The following is a 16611-nucleotide window of genomic DNA, read 5'->3' as shown; positions in this document are numbered from 1 at the left end:
TTTATCTCTCATGAGTTAACACACTGCTATCGACCACGTTATTTACGTATTTGTTAGGAAAACAGGTTATCCTCTTTCATTCCTAATTTTTTTTTATGGTACAGCAGTTGACGGGTATTACTAATCGACTAGGACATCACCTTCGAATGTCGATGAGAGTGCTCGCATGTGCACATAGCGAGAAAACGATACTGTACCGAAGATGATCAATCGCATTTTGTGGCAAACGTTTGAGTTTTCTTTTATAAACAGCATTACCTAACCTAACTTACAAGTAATCTCATTTTGTTCCGTATTGAAGATACAATAAGTAAAACTCTTTCAAGATTAAAATCATTGTGTCCACCTTTTCAAAACAAATATATTTTTTAGTGATTAAATTCTACATGAATTATAAACACCAGTTAGGGACATGTTTTGCCCTAGTTATGGGCATCTTCAGCCTAATACTCATCTTAAGGTCAAGAATTAAAACTATAAACATTGGAACTTAACAGTAAACTTAATGCTAAATACAATGGTCTTATGCTTTCTACATAGTTTACAATATGTACAGATTGATCACAGCGTGAATTGGGGTTTCTCAAATTGTATTGACTAGAGATTTATCACAGTGTGAGTTGGAGTTTCTTCAACTGTTATGGTCGCCTGAGTCGTAAGAATTGTTACAAAACCGGAACCTTGGTTAAAGTCGATCATGTTAGGGTTTGAATCTGTTTGAATATTCCTTTAGAAAGAAGCATGGTTATGTTTTAATGTTGAAGCAAGTATGTTGGAAACATATTGTTGATATCATTCATTAATGCTCATAGGATAAAAGTTTGGAATATTACGTCATTCTTGTTGATTAACTTCCCATTGGTGCATTGTTCAACCTTGGGAGGAATATGAGTTGTCTGTAACTGGATAAGAGAAAAAAGGGGGAATTAGAAAGATGAATGTAGAACCCAATATGATAATTGCAGAGTGAGTGTTTATCACTTGTCTTGTCGACGTTAGTTGGGACCAATTGTTCTGGTTGTGTCTGAACGACTAAGCTTGCCACTCCTAGTGTAGTATTGATGCTGTAACAAGGGGTGGAGCGTGGAAGGGAAGGGGGAGTGAGTTTCAAATTGTGCGCCCGTGTTGTTTGAAATTATAAATTTTTAGGAAACCTACTCATTCACCCATAACTATTAAAGATTCGTCCTTACACCCTAAGACCCAAAAACTAGCTGCCTATCATAGTCTAATATATAGGGCACTAAAAATTCCTCTTTCGCCAAAAAGTTTGGAAACAGAGCTGAATTACATAAGACAGTTAGCTCAGTTCAATGGCTTTAAAGTAAATGCAATCAATCGGTTAATTAACAAGATCAAAATTAGGCTATCTTCCAACCTAGTCCCAGAGAAATCAAAGAAAAACAGCTACTACTCATATACGTATAATAGCCTGGCTGTCCATCAGATCACTAATATTTTAAAAAAACACAGCGCCAACATAGCCTTCAGGACAATAAATAATAATTAGAACATATTCCTCAACCACAATAGAGTCAATAATAACAACAACATTTACTCAGGATCTGGTGTTTATAGGTTAAAATGTGCCCAATGTGAGTTCACATATTTCGGTCAAACAGGGAGGAGCTTTTACACAAGGTATCTAGAACATTACAATGCTTCCAAGCATAACAAGTATTCGGCCATGAGCCAGCATATGAGTGAAACAGGCCATAAATTCACCTCAATAGAGAATGATATGATGATCGTTAAAAGCCTAGGCAAGGGGAAATTATTGAACGAAACGGAAAACTTGTACATTTATTTGGAACAAACTTATAATAAAAATAATAATCTTAGCGATGTCATTGATAACAAAAATCCATTATATGAGACAATTCCAAGGTTAATCCAGACTGTAAATCAAAATAAAGTTCCCAGTATGTTTAAATCACAGAACACATGCGCTCAAATAGCCACGCCTAATGCCAGGCCCGCCCAATCCAATTTGAGTAACACCTCTCAAGCAACAACACGGACGCACAATTTGAAACTCACTCCCCCTTCCCCTCCACGCTCCACCCCTCCGTTACAGCATCAATACTACACTAGGAGTAGCAAGCTTAGTCGTTCAGACACAACCGGAACAATTGGTCCCAGCGAACGTCGACAAGACAAGTAAGTGATAAACACTCACTCTGCAATTATTATCATATTGGGTTCTATATTCATCATTCTAATTCCCCCTTTTTTCTCTTATCCAGTTACAGACAACTCATATTCCTCCCAAGGTTGAACAATGCACCAATGGGAAGTTAATCAACAAGAATGACGTAATATTCCAAATTTTTATCCGATGAGCATTAATGAATGATATCAACAATATGTTTCCAACATACTTGCTTCAACCTTAAAACATAAGCATGCTTCTTTCTAAAGGAATATTCAAACAGATTCAAACCCTAACATGATCGACTTTAACCAAGGTTCCGGTTCTGTAACAATTCTTACAACTCAGGCGACCATAACAGCTGAAGAAACCCCAACTCACGCTGTGATAAATCTCTAGTCAATACAATCTGAGAAACCCCAATTCATGCTGTGATCAATCTGTACATATTGTAAACTATGTAAAAAGGGTAAGACCATTGTATTTAGCATTAAGTTAAGTTTACTATTAAGTTCCAATGTTTATAGTTTTAATTCTTGACCTTAAGATGAGTATTAGGCTGAAGATGCCCTTAACTAGGGCGAAACATGTCCCTAACTGGTGTTTAAAATTCATGTTGAATTTAATCACTAAAAAATATATTTGTATTGAAAAGGTGGACACAATAATTTTAATTCTGAAAGAGTTTTACTTAACCTAACTTAACCGTACTATATGTATCATGAAAACATATTTCAAGTGCCAGTAGAGAAATGATAACCTTCTCACTATAAATTTATATGATAATAGCCTTTCCAAAATTTAATCAAATTAGAGAAAATATAATACTAACCTCTGAAATGAATGACACACTCTGCCATATCTTGAGGTGTATCCCATTGTTACTTAATTGCAGTATTTATCATTAAAATTAAGCAATCTTTTACTTCAGCTTTTATTTTTAAGAGTTAACAACTGCTATTGGATGTGTTATTTAAGTATGTATTACGAACCCATGTTCTCCTCTTTCATTTCCATTTCAATTTTCCTCTACGGAACAGCAGTCGGCGGGTATTACTAATCAACTCCAACATTGCCTTTGAATGTTGACGAGAGAGCTCGCACGTGCACATAGCGAGGAAAAGATACCGAAGATGATCAATGGCATACAATATAATTGCTGGGTGCATAAATGTCGGCGACGGAAAAAATCGTGCACGGTTAATCACTCATAATAATGGATGAGTCAGTGATAAGGCTCTTGCTGTAACAGAAGGATAATACACAGTTTGATATAGGAATTTGAAAGGGACAGACAAAAACCGTCATTATAATGGGGTTCACGTTATATGTCGTACTTGTTATAGCAGACTTCTACTGTATACAGTATTCATCAGTTTTTCAACCATGAATAACCACACTCTGTCAATACACCAGATAAATTCAAGCAGACTAGTGTTTATAAAATCACCTGTGAATAACATATAAAAAATCAAACTGTGAATGCCCCACTTGGAAAAACTGGAAGAGGATTTGACATCAGATTTCAGGAACACCTAGTAGCATTTTGGCTATATAAGCATGAAAAATCAGCAGTTCCTACACATCTACATGGCACAGGACACGAAGTATCAAATATTTCTCTTACAATTTTTCACACACATCCAAAAGGGATAAAATTAAATATTTCAGAAACTCGAGACGTTTATGGACATCGATTAATAAATCCTCAACACATACTCAATAATAAAATTGAATATGTATGTATATTCCAAAGACATTCACACACACAGTAACTGACCCAACATAGATAAATTCACAAAGCACACAGCCCCTACTCTTAAATGAAATAGGTTAATACTCTTTGGAAACAGTTGTGTATCATTTAGAGCAATAACTATATGTCATTTCATCACCTGACAATGGGGCCTAGACAATGAAATGCACTGTGAAGAAGATGTGACTGGTAACAGATTTAATTATTTATAAAGAAAACGCACTTTGTTTGGACAAGAGTTAGAACACCAGGTTTGTGTTTACTATAATCTAATATCTCACAGAAAATGAAATTCTCTAATAGAGCTTTGTGAAATGTTGCAAGGATTATGGCTAGTAATTCATAAAGGACTGATAAAAAATAAAATAAATATATATACAATTCTACTCACTTGTTTTCGAGGATTGTTTGACAAAATATTTCTCTGACCCCAGGATTCTCAATTTTTTCTGCATCAAGTTTGTGCAAGTTCCACGTTGATACCCGTATCGCACTTTTCCCATTACGTTCATAATGGAAATCCTCCTCAATTATAGGACGTTGAGATGAGGCAGAGAGGAGCTCAAAAATATCATTCACCGCAAGGAAGCCATTTGAGAGATTGGAGTACTTTGTTGATCCAGAGTGAGTTTTACGATGGCCTGCACCTGTCAAACAATAAAAGTAATGAAAGAACTATATGCACCAAAGTATATCTGCATACAGTAGAACCTCAATTATCTGTCCCTTGATTAACCGTTGCCCAAGAAAATGAATCTCGATTTTTTGAAGCAACACACTGTCACTCCAAAAAATAATGAGCACACTCTTGATATCAGGAGAGTCTTCTTTCACCTCTCACAGAGGCATCTTCAGACCCAGCGGCATTAAACAACTTAATAAGTAAATACAATAAATAATTTCTGTAAGATATATTGGTATTTCTCCCCTGCGAACCATGTGAACTTGCTGCAGTGGGGAGGCTTGCGTGTCCCAATGAAGCAAGATAGCCGAGTTGCAGGTGCGACCACATCAGATGGGTACCGGTCGAGAGACAAGACTAACGATTGGTTGATCAAAAAAGGGGTAGCAGCCTTTCAGAAGTTGCAAAGGCGGCAGTCTAGATGATTGAATGATTGACTGATATGATCTTGTAATAATACTCATCATGGCTTAGCTGTGTTGATACTGCTACACGGCTGACAGCAACGGGAAACTACAGCCGTAACTAACTCCCGAGGACATGCTGCTCTCTCTGTATGAATGATGTACTGATGATGGCTTCCTCCCGGGTAAAATATTCCGGAGGTAAAATAGTCCCCCATTCGGATCTCTGGGTGGGGACTACACGAGAAGGGGCGATCATCAGGAAGATGGATAATGACATTCTGCAAGTCGGAGCGTCGAATGCTAGAAGTTTGAATTATTGTGTTAGGTTAGAGAATCTGAAAAGGGAGATAGAGAGACAAAAGTTAGATGTAGTTGGTACAAGTGAAGTACGTTGGCAAGAAGAACAGGATTTTTGGTCAGGCGACTACAGAATTATCAACACAAAATCAAACAGGGGAACTGCAAGAGTAGGTTTAATAATGAATAAGAAAGTAGGGCAGTGGGTAAGCTACTAATATCAGCATAGTGAAAGAATTATTGTCGTCAAGATAGACACCAAACCAATGCCCACCACAATAGTGCAGATCTATATGCCTACTAGTTCAGCGGATGACGAAGAAATCAAAAGAATATATGAAGAGATAGAAGACTTAATACAATATGTAAATGGTGACGAGAATCTAAACGTGGTGGGAGACTGAAATGCAGTGGTATGCCAAGGAAAAGAAGGTAATACAGTAGGAGAATTAGATTGGGACAAAGGAACAAAAGAGGAATTTGGCTGGTTGAATTTTGCACTGATCATAATTTAGTCCTTGCCAATACTTGGTTCAAACATCACAAACGATGGCTGTATACGTGGACGAGACCTGGAGACACTGGAAGGTATCAAATAGACTTAATTATGATAAAGCAGAGATTCAGAAACCAGGTATTGGATTGCAAAACTTTCCCAGGAGCAGACGTCGACTTGTTGGTCATGAAATGCCATCTGAAGTTGAAGAAATTGAAGAAAGGAAGGTAGGCAAGGAGATGGGATCTAGACAAGTTGAAAGAATAATAATAATGTTAATTTGTTTTACGTCCCACTAACTACTTTTTAAGGTCTTCGGAGACACCGAGGTGCCGGAATTTAGTCCCGCAGGAGTTCTTTTACGTGCCAGTAAATCTACCGACACGGGGCTGTCGTATTTGAGCACCTTCAAATACCACCGGACTGAGCCAGGATCGAACCTGCCAAGTTGGGGTTAGAAGGCCAGCGCCTTAACCGTCTGAGCCACTCAGCCCGGCCAAGTTGAAAGAAAAGAGAGAGTGGGGTTGTTTCAAAGAACATGTTGCACAAGGACTAAATGAAAGGGCTGAAGGAAACACAATAGAGGAAGAGTGGATAGTCATGAAAAATGAAGTCAGCAGTGCTGCTGAAGAAATGTTAGGAAGGAAGGAAAGATCAGCTAAGAATCAGTGAATGACTCAGGAGATACCAGACCTGATTGATGAATGACGAAAATACAAGATTGTTAGAAATGAAAAGGGCAGAAAAGAATACAGGCAATTAAAGAATGAAGTCGATAGAAAGTGCAAAGTAGCTAAGGAAGAATGGCTGAAGGAGAAGTGCAAGGATAATACCAATATAAATGGTCCGTTATTGGACATTATGAATTTTCTAGCTAACTTATTCCTGGTTACCAACGTTAAATGTCGAAGGTTAAATAGTCCTAGGAAAGGTAGATGCTGAATACAGGAAAATCAAGAAAACCTTTAAATCTAGATGTATGGATATTAAGAACTCAGACGGAAAGCCACATCTAGGGAAAGAAGAGAAAGCAGAAATATGGCAGGAACATATCCAAAAGTTGTATCAAGGTAAAGATGTAGATGATTTGGTTCTGGAAGAAGAAGAGGCTATTGATGCTAATGAAATGGGAGATCCAATTTTAAGGTCAGAGTCTGACAGAGCTGTGAGAGACCTAAACAGGAACAAAGCACCGGGAATTGATAACATTCCCTCTGAATTACTGACTGCCTTGGGAGAAACCATCAGGGCAAGGTTATTCCATTTAGTGTGTAAGATGTATGAGATAGGAGAAGTGCCATCCGATTTTCGGGAGAATGTTGTTATACCTATTCCCAAGAAAGCTGGTACTGACAAGTGTGAACATTACCGCACCATTAGTTTAGTATCTCATGCCTGCAAAATTTTAACACATATTATTTACAGAAGAATGGAAAGACAAGCTGAAGCTGAGCAGGGAGAAGATCAATTTGACTTCAGAAGAAATGTAGGAACATGTGAAGCAATTCTGACTTTACGTCTGATCTTAGAGGATCGAATTAAGAAGGTTAAGGCCATGCACGAGGCATTCGTAGATCTAGAAAAGGCATTCGATAATATTGATTGGACAAAGCTATTTCAGATTCAGAAGAGGATTGGGATCAGATACCGAGAACGAAGAATTATCTACAATCTGTATAAAAATCAGTCGGCAGTGATAAGAATAGAGGGCTTTGAAAAAGAAGCAGCAATCCAGAAAGTAGTGAGGCAAGGCTGCAGTTTGTCCCCCCTCCTTTTCAATGTTTACATAGAACAGGCAGTAAAGGGAAACAAAGAGGAATATGGAAAGGGAATCACAATTCAAGGAGAGGAAATCAAAACCTTGAGATTTGCCAATGATATCGTTATGTTATCTGAGACTGCAGAAGATCTCGAGAAGTTGCTGAATGGTATGGACGAAGTCTTGGGTAAGGAGTACAAGATGAAAATAAATAAGGCGAAAACAAAAGTAATGGAGTGCAGTCGAACGAAGGCAGGCGATGCAGGAAATATTGGATTAGGAAATGAAGTCTTAAAGGAAGTAGATGAATATCGTTACTTGAGTAGTAAAATAACTTACGATGGCAGAAATGCGGAGGACATAAAATGCAGACTAGAACAAGCAAGGAAGAGCTTTCTTAAGAAAAGAAATTTGCTCACGTCAAACATTGATATTGGAATTAGAAAGATGTTTCTGAAGATTTTCATCTTGAGCGTGGCATTGTATGGAAGTGAAACATGGATGATAACTAGCTCAGAAAGAAAGAGAATAGAAGCTTTTGAAATGTGGTGTTACAGAAGAATGCTGAAGGTGAGCTGGATAGATTGAATCATGAATGAAGAGATACTGAATCGAATTGGTGAGAGGAGATCGATTAGGCTAAATTTGATATAGATGTTGATCTATATCATCTGATGGCCAAGCAGGCATCAATTTTTTGTAGTGGGACAAAGTGTCTCGTAGTGCATTGGCACTGCCGGTGGCTACAGTTAGCCTACGCAGTGGCCTCCACGGTATGCACTAGCCAGCGTCTTGGTAGGTGTGCTAGGTACCAACTGATGAGCCCAGCCTAGCACACGGGGGCGAAACGCTGGCAACCAGGAATGAGTTAGCTGGAAAATTTATAATGTCCAATAACGGACCATTTATATTGGTATTAGGCTAAATTTGACAAGAAGAAGAGATAGAATGATGGGACACGTCGTAAGACACCCAGGACTTGTTCAGTTGGTTTTTGAAGGAAGTGTAGGCGGTAAGAACGGTAGGTAGATCAAGGTATGAATATGACAAGCAGATTAGAGCAGATGTAGGATGCAACAGTTATGTAGAAATGAAAAGGTTATCACAGGATAGGGTGGCATGGACGGCTGCATCAAACCAGTGTATGGACTGATGACTCAAACACAACACATCTTGATATTAAGAGTGTGGTCATACTTTTTTTTTTAGCCACTTTACACTGGCGCTCTGATACACGAGTCCACAATTGTAATGTACTTACATACGTACATGTGCACAGACTGGCAATCTGCACGGGATATGTGACCATACATTTTTTACAAATTTTTAGTTGTGTAAAATCATTTAACTTCTAACTGCTAATATGTGATCTGTCACAGAAGAAATAGAAGATATTCAATGTCAAGAATCACAAACATACTTTGTTGTCCATACCATTATTGACGAATAATGTAATGAACTTCATTCCGGTTTTACATTGACTTTAAATATCTAAGATAAAATTCTAAAAGAATTTAATTGTATAAAGTCCACCTGTCTAATACACGTTTGCCATTTGATAAATGGTCTGTCTAAAAAAGACAGGAAAGGTGGCAGGAAAGATAAAGGCAAACGTGTATTGAACAGGTGAATTTTAAACAACGGAATTATTTTAGAATTTTATCTTAAGATAATATAATGTGCCCACTCCCAGTCCATGGTGCATGTAGTAGAGGGTGATTATGCTGGTCTTTTCTACTTCCTGAATCATATCTACAAGTATTGTGTAATATCTCTGGGTGTGTAACTTTAGTCTTGTTCTCTGTCAAGGTTAAACACTTTCATCTGTCAGAACACTGTATCGTAAATATTTCACAGTGCATGGTCACCAGAAACCAGCCTGCTGTCTGTCACTGTCAGCCTCGGTATTTATAGAAACTTATGGTACCTTACATAATGTTGTAGTTCCTAACACATCAGTGCAAAGCAAGGAAAGATAAAGTGAACATTTATTTCTCGAGTTCTAACAGCCGAGAAATGTAGAGTATGAAATATGCAGCAAAGAGAAAATGCCCGGTTTATCCAACAAAAATTAAGAGAATATAATAGAACAGTTATCGAAAGGTGAACTAGTCGCAAAGTCTGCATCGGAATGTGGTGTTGGTGTCACAACAGTGCAGGACCTAATGAAGAATGACACAAAGAGTTGCGGTTTACAATGAGTTCTGACAGTTCGTATGGACTTGCTAAAAGGTGAACAGTGAAAATATCATATTTATAAGAACTGGGTGCTGTGTTACTCATGTGGTTCAGGAAAAGTGAGGTGAAGATGTGCCTATTAGTAGACTAACGATAACAATTATATAATACAGCAAACACAATTTTTCCACGAAAAGCTGGAGCTCCCAGGGTCATTTCTAGCATCTAATGGTAGCCTCCAAAGATACAAGGACAGACAAGGCATTCAAAAATTAAACATCGAAGGAGAAAAACTAAGAAAATTGAGAATCGATTTTAAGCGGATAATTGAAAGACATTTTCATTCCTACCCAAATGTATAATGCTGATGACACTGGACTTTATTGGAAGTACTTACTAAAACAGTGGCAGCTGCTGAAGAGAAGTCAGCCCTTGGTCACGAATATAGAAAACACTGCATAATCATCTTGTGCTGTGAGAATGCTAGTGGTGACCATAAATTAAATTTAGCTGTTATTGGTGAAGCAAAAAGTCCTCGTTCCTTCAAGGGAACAGTGATGAAATATTTTCCAGTAGAGTATAACAGCAAATCCTAGTGGATGGCACACAATATTTTCAGAACTTGGTTCCATAGTAAGTTAATCCTGTGGGTTTGAGATTTCTTGTCATCCAAAGGCTTGCCATCAAAGGCTGTCCTCTTCCTTGTTAATGCACCCTCTCACTCTGTTGTTGCAGAATTAAAATCAGAGGATGGAGACATTTTTGTTCCCTATTTACTTCCTAATGTAACATCATTAATTCACCCGAAGGTTCAACCATTAAGAGGTATTATAAAAGGAAACTTCTAGGCCTCTTACTTTCCAAGGATATGTCAATGATTGAGTTCTGGAAAACAATCTTACAGAGGTATCTTACTCATAATTCATGGGACCTAGTAGCTGCTCGGAATATAACTCGATCATGGAGAAAATTGTATGCTGATGTTGAAGAGCTCACCAATGGGGGAGAGAGAGAGAGACAGAAGAAAAAGCTAAACTAGATCTCTAACAAGAAGAATTTGAACTGATGATAAGTAGGGAACATCTTTAAAATCTCAAGCTTTTAGTTACCACCAATTCCTGTCTGTTGTACGATTCTCTCCAAGATATTTTGCTGGATTTTATAATTATATTTATTAACAGAACTTTATATTTACTTAGTCATAGATCACTCATTGAAAAACTCTGATATAGTACATTCCAGAACAGACGCAAAGCGGAATAACAGCTCACTAAACTCGCTAGAAGATAATAAAATTTAAAAAAGATGTTCAACTTTTCAATTATATCTCCAAGCACACTGCACAGCTGGCAGCACCAATCAGTATAGAGGAAGTTAGATATTCTCTGAAGAGCATTACACAGTCTTAACCCACGAATTAGTCGTTTATAAATTACTATGGAATTGAACATGTTGGCATGACCTACACTTGGTCTTGGGTACGTCACAAAAAATTGGAGCATCAAACCTATATTTGGATTTGTGCTTAAAAGTGCTAACTTTCATTTTACAATGCAAGTGGAAAGAAATCCAATTTTGGAAAAACCTAACATCAGTTGAATTCAATTTATTTCCATGTGAAAGATGACCTTTCTTGCTCAAAGCTCTTATGCACTAAATCCCAGTAATACAATCTTCAAGGGATTGCGTGTTAAGTGTGTATTAAGCAGGAAAACCAACTGTATGTACAGTATAATACAAAGTATTAAGTTCTGGGACTGATGAAAACATTCTACAAAAATTTTCTCCAAATTCTTGTTTTTCTCATATTTTACTTTCTTTCAACTGCATCCTCCCAATGATGCAGTGTTTGAATTATGATTTTTATTATTGTTCTTAATGTTGACAATAAGATGTCAAATGAATCAGCAAGCTGTTTCTGATTAAGAATGGTGTTTCCATCATGCTTCGTTAATATTTCTAATTTATATGTCAAGAGAATGTACTTTTTGTTTAACACACATTTTAATCACACACAGACTTCAATACACCATGGACAACGTGAAACTGATAAGTAACATTTTCCCGAATTAAGGCGTGTGAGGGGGAAGAGGTAATAAAACGGTGGTCACTATTCAGTACAAGGCTTAAAAAGTGTAAGTAATGGGACCAATACTTTGCAAAACCAGCAAGTAAAGGGTGAAATACTTTACATATCAATGACCCTAGCAAGAACTAGTTATGAAAGTATAACCTTTCTTTCTCTCAATGTTGAAAATGAATTCAAGTTATTCCGTGAATGAAAGATGATAGGCGAGATTTGAGCACAATATAATGGTAAAAGGTTTTATACACTAAATGTGCAGGGACCTGAGGAAAAAGGGTATAAGGGACAGTGTATTAACTGGTGCATATTATCAGGGTTTCACAGTATATGCTCCAGCGTTATATCAAGAGAGACAGATTCTCTTAAAAATTTAAGGTGCAACATCTTAGGAATAGATGCAAGATGGAATGTCGAGCTGAGCAGCTCTGATTTTCTGACAGAAACAGAATTAAGAAAAAGCATATCTAAGGACTTGATCCTCAGTTGCTGTCTAAAGCATACTGCAGAAGTTGATTTGTCAGATCCCAGAATACTCTCTGCCTGAGGTCATTTTAGTGAAACAAAAGAATGAAAATGAGTTCAGGATACATTATTCATAAAATGTAGGTAAACAATATAAAAGTGAGTTGAAAATTCATTGTTATATCCCTGTAATCTACTAATGCCAAAAATAAAAGGGAAAAAAATAATAGCAGATATGAACAAAGAAAAAACATTAACAGGATAGCTTCCATAACACAGACAAAATTTGAGATTTATGGTGGTGGTAATCGAATCCTAACTTCAGAGATTTGATGCAAAGCTTTTCCATTCTGATTTCCTTTCCAACAGCCTCATTCTTACTCTGTTCTTTCTTGTCTTTCCCATTACACTATTCTTTAAAAAACTGTAATCTCACTGGCCTGGATTTCACTCTCCTGTTTTTTGTCAGTGTCCAGGTCCCTGTTACATATATTGGGCTATAATTAATCTTGTATAACACCTTGCATGGTCGTACAGCAGGCCTTGAATTAAGATCAGCTGTAGATGTGCTGATAAATATATAAATTTATTAAGATCTACTGCCTCAGTTGTGGTTCTAGGAGCTATTTGTGATCTATCTATATGTGCTGTTCATGTGTTAGTGTTTTCTTGAGGCTACAATCTGTTACAAGTGTTGATCATATTTTTTAAAATATCTGTGTGCCCTAAGTGTCCGACATATTGAATTTCTACAATCAATCCATAGTAAACATCAGTTAGATGGGCAATTTATTACTTTCCGTCGTCAATCATTCTGCCCTAATTGTTGGCCATTTTACAAAACCATGGAAACAACAAAACAGATGGTGACTCTACTCTCCATGTTATGCATTGCCTAGGCCACAGAGTTTAAATTATTTATCTACACCTTCTGCCCTAACTTAGTCGCCATCTTAGGGCGGGTAAACTGGTCAGAGTCTTGCACTGCCACTGTATGGAGTAGACTGTACAGCCAGCGACTCCACGCTGAGTGTTAGACGGCGAGAAATAACCTGACACCCTCAGGGAGCCAACGGCTTCAGGGGATGAGCCCCTTGAGGAAGGGCGGTGATCCCTGTGGTGGAAATGCCACTGGAATCCACTGAAAACCTGACATCAAGCAGCAGCGCCATCAGTATCGACTTGATGCACAGAGCAATTCGTGCTCGAGATGGGTCAAGAGTGGGGAGCCTCAAGCGTCACCAGAATGACTGGTTGTTTGGTTGTGTTACTGCGGTGTGGAAGAGAGAGGGACATCAATACACTATTATCCCCATGAACACTATCATGATACCTGCTTTAAATGGATCTAATTTGTCACGCGACCCAGCTGACAACCGGCGCTTTTGCGGTTCTAGGCTGCAAAGTGTGAAATATGCTACTGGGCACGTGCATGTAGGCAACCAGGCTGCATGTGCGAAATTTGCAACTGGAAGAACAAAGCAGAGTGTGACTACTCGGAATGTGAGAGGACTTTTAGCTTCAGGAAAACTTTTTCTGATAATACAAGAGCTGGAAAGGTATAATATAGGAGTGGCTGGGCTAAGTGAAACTGACTGGAAAAACAATGACTATTTTAGAGGTGGTAATCATTGGGTCTACTTTTCTCAAAATGATGAAAAAAGCAGTAACGGGGTTGCAATTGTGATCAGCGATGAACTAAATGGCCTAGTGAAAGGATATAAACCTGTTAATGATTGCATTATAGCACTAAGTCTCAAATGCAAGCCACTTTCAATCATCATCATTCAGATTTATGCCCCAACAGCAGATGCGTCTGATGAAATTGTACCGGGAGGTACACCTCAACTCTGCTCATTTAAAATCAGCGCCTTAATAAACTCCTCTATCGAACAAAAGTTGAAACTGATACTTCATGAACTTGGACCTTTAATCAGAAGATGTCACTACTGAAATATTAAGTAATTTTGTTATTGTGAAGTTTCCTAAACTGATTGAATTTCTCCTTGTTTTGCTATACATCAAGAAGTTTGGACATTTTTCCACAGATGACACTACTAAAAACTCTGATCATGCACTCTGGTGCAAGGTGAAAGAACTTATAACTTAAAGAAGTTTCGTATTTCTAGGTTGTCCATAACTAACTCTATGTCCATTTATTTTTGGGTTGGCAACACTTCCTTTTCTTTCCGCCAGTTTTGAATCTAGCCAATCAGGAATTTTTGTAATTAATTTTCAACCAATCCCACATTTCTTGTTCACTCTGTGTTAACCAATACATATTGAGAGGGTGTGGCTGGTTTAGTCTTTAATTCTCTCAAGCCTTCCCTGAGGGTATATAAGTTGCGGCTTTTCGGGTTTCCTTGTCAATTGATCGCCGTCTTTATAAGTGTGTGCGTTAAGGCAGGAGGCCTCTTTCTTCGGTCAGCAGAACATCTATAAGGTAATGGCCACGTAAAATTCTATCTTTCTTGCTGTCTCCGCAACTTTTTCTGAGGGGAAGGTCCGAATCTTTAACTATGTAACAAACTTTTCTAAAATGTAAATCTACTTTCGGCTAATGTAAAAATTTCATGAAGTCTTTAACTGGAGTTACCCTCTCGAGCTCCACTTCATCTTGATTTGAGGTGACTTTGTTTTGCAACCTTTCGTTCCTGTAATATGTTAAAGTTATTTCCATACGAGCCACTTCAGTAGTTTGGGACTAGCCCCAGTTTCATCGGCCAAGAGCCCCGTAGGATTTTATATTTCATTATCTGGAGCGCTGTTTTCGCCTCCATTCTGTTTGTGTTCGGGCCGTTTATTTAACCTGCTCTTTTTCGCAAAGGCCCTGTAGGTTGAGTACTAGATACCCCTGTGTAAAAACCAGTTCAATTTGTAAATTGTGGCTTGAGAGGCCAAAGATTGTAAATTTTGATGTAATATTGCCTTGAGTGGGCCGTAAGAAACTGAGAGCCTGTTAGCTCTTTTTTTCAAAGTTTTGTAAGAGTAACGAGTGCCTCTGGAAGGCTAGATATTGTATTTTGCGAGCAAGTGCTCTTGAATTAGGGGATTTCTGCCCTTGACTATATGATTCCTTGTTTTGAATTAAAGTTGTAAACTGGATCTGGTATCTCTGGAATTGTAAAATTAAGGGTTTGAAGCCCAGAATCTGTAAAATTCACTAATTTTGGATTTTCCTAGTCTTGTTTCAAGATTGCTTTTGTACCTGACATGTTGGTGAAAGTGAAAATTTGTTAAGTTGTTGTTTTTTGAAGAAATATTACCTTAAGTTCAAGTTCTAAATTAATTTTGATATTGTAGATAGACCCATTCACCCCGGCACCTTCTTTAACTTCTTTCTGCTCCACGGGTATCCCAGTAACAAAAATTATCGACCGCTTCTATCAAGATCTTGAAGCTACTGTTTCAGCTTTTCCAAGCAGAGAACTAACTATTGTTATAGGAGACTTCAATGACAAAATTGGTTCAACACAACATGATGAGCATGTCAGAACATCGGTAGGAAGATATGGAATTGGAGAAAGAAATGAATGGGAAAACAGGCTTCTTGAGTTTGCAATTCAAAACAGGTTCACTATAACTAACACAGTCTTCAAACATCACATCCAGCACATGTACACATGGACTTCGCCTGATGGTCAATATAAAAATCAGATTGACTACATCCTGATTAGTTCAAGATGGAGGTCTTCTGTAATGGACACCAAAACCTGTCCAGGTGCAGTATGTGGCAATAATCACCAGCTTCTTAGAACAGAAATAAGAACAAAACTTCAAACACCAGTTAAAAGATCATACAAGATACCACAAGTAGTTAATATGTCGTCATTCAAGGAATCATTGGTGCAAAGAGCCTCCATATTACAGGATCCAGTAACAACTGCAGAAGGGCTGTGGAATGTGACTAAAAACTGGATAGAGTCCTCTTTGAATGAATCTGGAGTACCAAATACTAGAAGGCAACAGTGGATCTCTGACTTGACCCTTTAGCTTGTAAAAGAACGAAGGTGCTTTAAAAATCTGGCATTAACACTAGAGAAAAAAGAGAGCAAATGTTTGATCTTGATCGAAGGATTCAGTCTTCTTGTAGAAGAGATAAGAATAATTTCCTTAGTAACATTTCTTCTGAGATTGAAGACCACGCAAATCAAAACCACAGTGATTTTTTTGACAAAATTAGAATAATCACTCGAGATTTCAAGCCATATTCCTGGATTGTACAGAACCCACAGGGTGATGATGATGTGGATATAGAGAATGTTCTAAAAACATGGAGATTGTACTGCCAGGATCTGTAAAGTGAACAATGCAATGCATAAGACCAAGTGAAGAT

At 37.8% G+C, this 16611-nt stretch overlaps 1 protein-coding gene across 1 annotated transcript in view; it reads right to left on the bottom strand.

Moving 5' to 3' along the window:
- The window catches only part of LOC136876897 (endonuclease/exonuclease/phosphatase family domain-containing protein 1), a 121314-nt gene that overhangs the window by 54886 nt on the left and 49817 nt on the right, over nucleotides 1-16611 (bottom strand). Inside the window, exon 6 of the mRNA XM_067150651.2 lies at nucleotides 4300-4555. Coding sequence (XP_067006752.2) covers nucleotides 4300-4555 — 256 coding nt within the window. The remainder of the gene's footprint in view (nucleotides 1-4299; nucleotides 4556-16611) is intronic.

This window comes from Anabrus simplex, chromosome 7, assembly GCF_040414725.1.
Source record: "Anabrus simplex isolate iqAnaSimp1 chromosome 7, ASM4041472v1, whole genome shotgun sequence".
NCBI lineage: Eukaryota > Metazoa > Arthropoda > Insecta > Orthoptera > Tettigoniidae > Anabrus > Anabrus simplex.
Note: the sequence above shows the minus strand (reverse complement) of the source record. Positions and strands in the feature narration are given on the sequence as shown.